The sequence below is a fragment of the Labeo rohita genome, chromosome 19, assembly GCF_022985175.1.
Source record: "Labeo rohita strain BAU-BD-2019 chromosome 19, IGBB_LRoh.1.0, whole genome shotgun sequence".
NCBI classification, from domain to species: domain Eukaryota; kingdom Metazoa; phylum Chordata; class Actinopteri; order Cypriniformes; family Cyprinidae; genus Labeo; species Labeo rohita.
The window spans coordinates 24,760,103-24,761,143 of NC_066887.1; the positions used below are offsets into that span (position 1 = coordinate 24,760,103).

General features: G+C 37.0%; 1 protein-coding gene across 1 annotated transcript; it reads right to left on the reverse strand.

Annotated features, from left to right (window-relative positions):
• On the reverse strand, positions 1-718 carry si:dkey-211g8.4 (barrier-to-autointegration factor). Its single transcript, XM_051135996.1, has 2 exons — positions 662-718; positions 1-402 (listed from the first exon to the last, which is right to left on the reverse strand). Exon 2 carries the CDS (start codon positions 317-319, stop codon positions 50-52), a length of 270 nt encoding a protein of 89 aa, XP_050991953.1. The 5' UTR covers positions 320-402; positions 662-718; the 3' UTR covers positions 1-49.
• Between the last annotated feature and the right edge of the window lie 323 nt (positions 719-1,041).

Consider the following 1,041-nt stretch of genomic DNA (forward strand, 5'->3'; position numbering starts at 1 on the left):
TAGGGTATATGCAATATTAATTAGTTTAAACCTGTTATCATTTTGCTCTTTATAAATGGTTACTCGTCCATTCTCTCAGACAGTTGTAACAGTCCCTCTGCTGCTTTGCATTTGCTCCGCATGAGTCTCTAAGCCAATTCTTAAACTTCCACTCATCCTTGTTCAGGACCAGAAAACGCCCCAGGACATCTCGTGCTCTTATTATACCCTTGTTCTGTAGTCGTCCGCCCAGCACAGGACCAATTCCAGGAAGCTCATATACAAGTTTATCCCCCATTGGCTCAGAACAGAAATGTCTGTGTTTTTGGGACGTTGTCATTGCAGTGGGTCGACAGTGACATTAGTTGTAAAGTCTGGGAGAAAACTGTAGCTTGTAGCACGTAGACCTTGAGCTTGTTAGACCTGTAAAGATTCATGAGTAAAAAAAGACAAATATATAGATTAATGTTGTAAAGATGAAAGATGAAAAGATAAAGTGGTTAAAGACTTTCTGATTTGTCATATACATTATTGTATAAAATACATTCCCATGCTACTTTAGGATGCATTTAACGCAAAATTTTAGCAACATAAAATTACGTGCATCCTCCGCTGCTGTAAAATGAAACCAAGAGTTTTGTCTTCAAAAATCTGCTGCTTGATAATTCGGTTACGCACTCACCCAGTCTTTTCCCCTGTATACTCAGCACAAAAAATACAAGCCAACACCTGTACAAAGGTGTTTCCTGCCCATGCTGCTTTGCGTTTCTTTCGGTTTGATATAATCCTGACCTGCCTACGTGAACAGACCATATATAGAGTTCCTCTAGAAGATCTGTATGAACTAGCTGTGAGAACCAGTGAAACACAATAAGGCTTTCACAATGAATATACATACATGAAATGGTGATGTGCAAGATAAGACATTTAAATGCACAAGTTTTTTTTTTTTTCAAATTTATTTTTCCAGTTTTGTTTCTTTCAAAGGAAAGAAAAACCTTCTTATTGTAACTCTGGGTTTCTCTTTTATATAATTACATACATAAACATCAACAGTCATTA

Bases quoted from the DNA above. Each gene is read 5' to 3' on its own strand.
- si:dkey-211g8.4 (XM_051135996.1), bottom strand. From the start codon at position 319: ATGACAACGTCCCAAAAACACAGACATTTCTGTTCTGAGCCAATGGGG.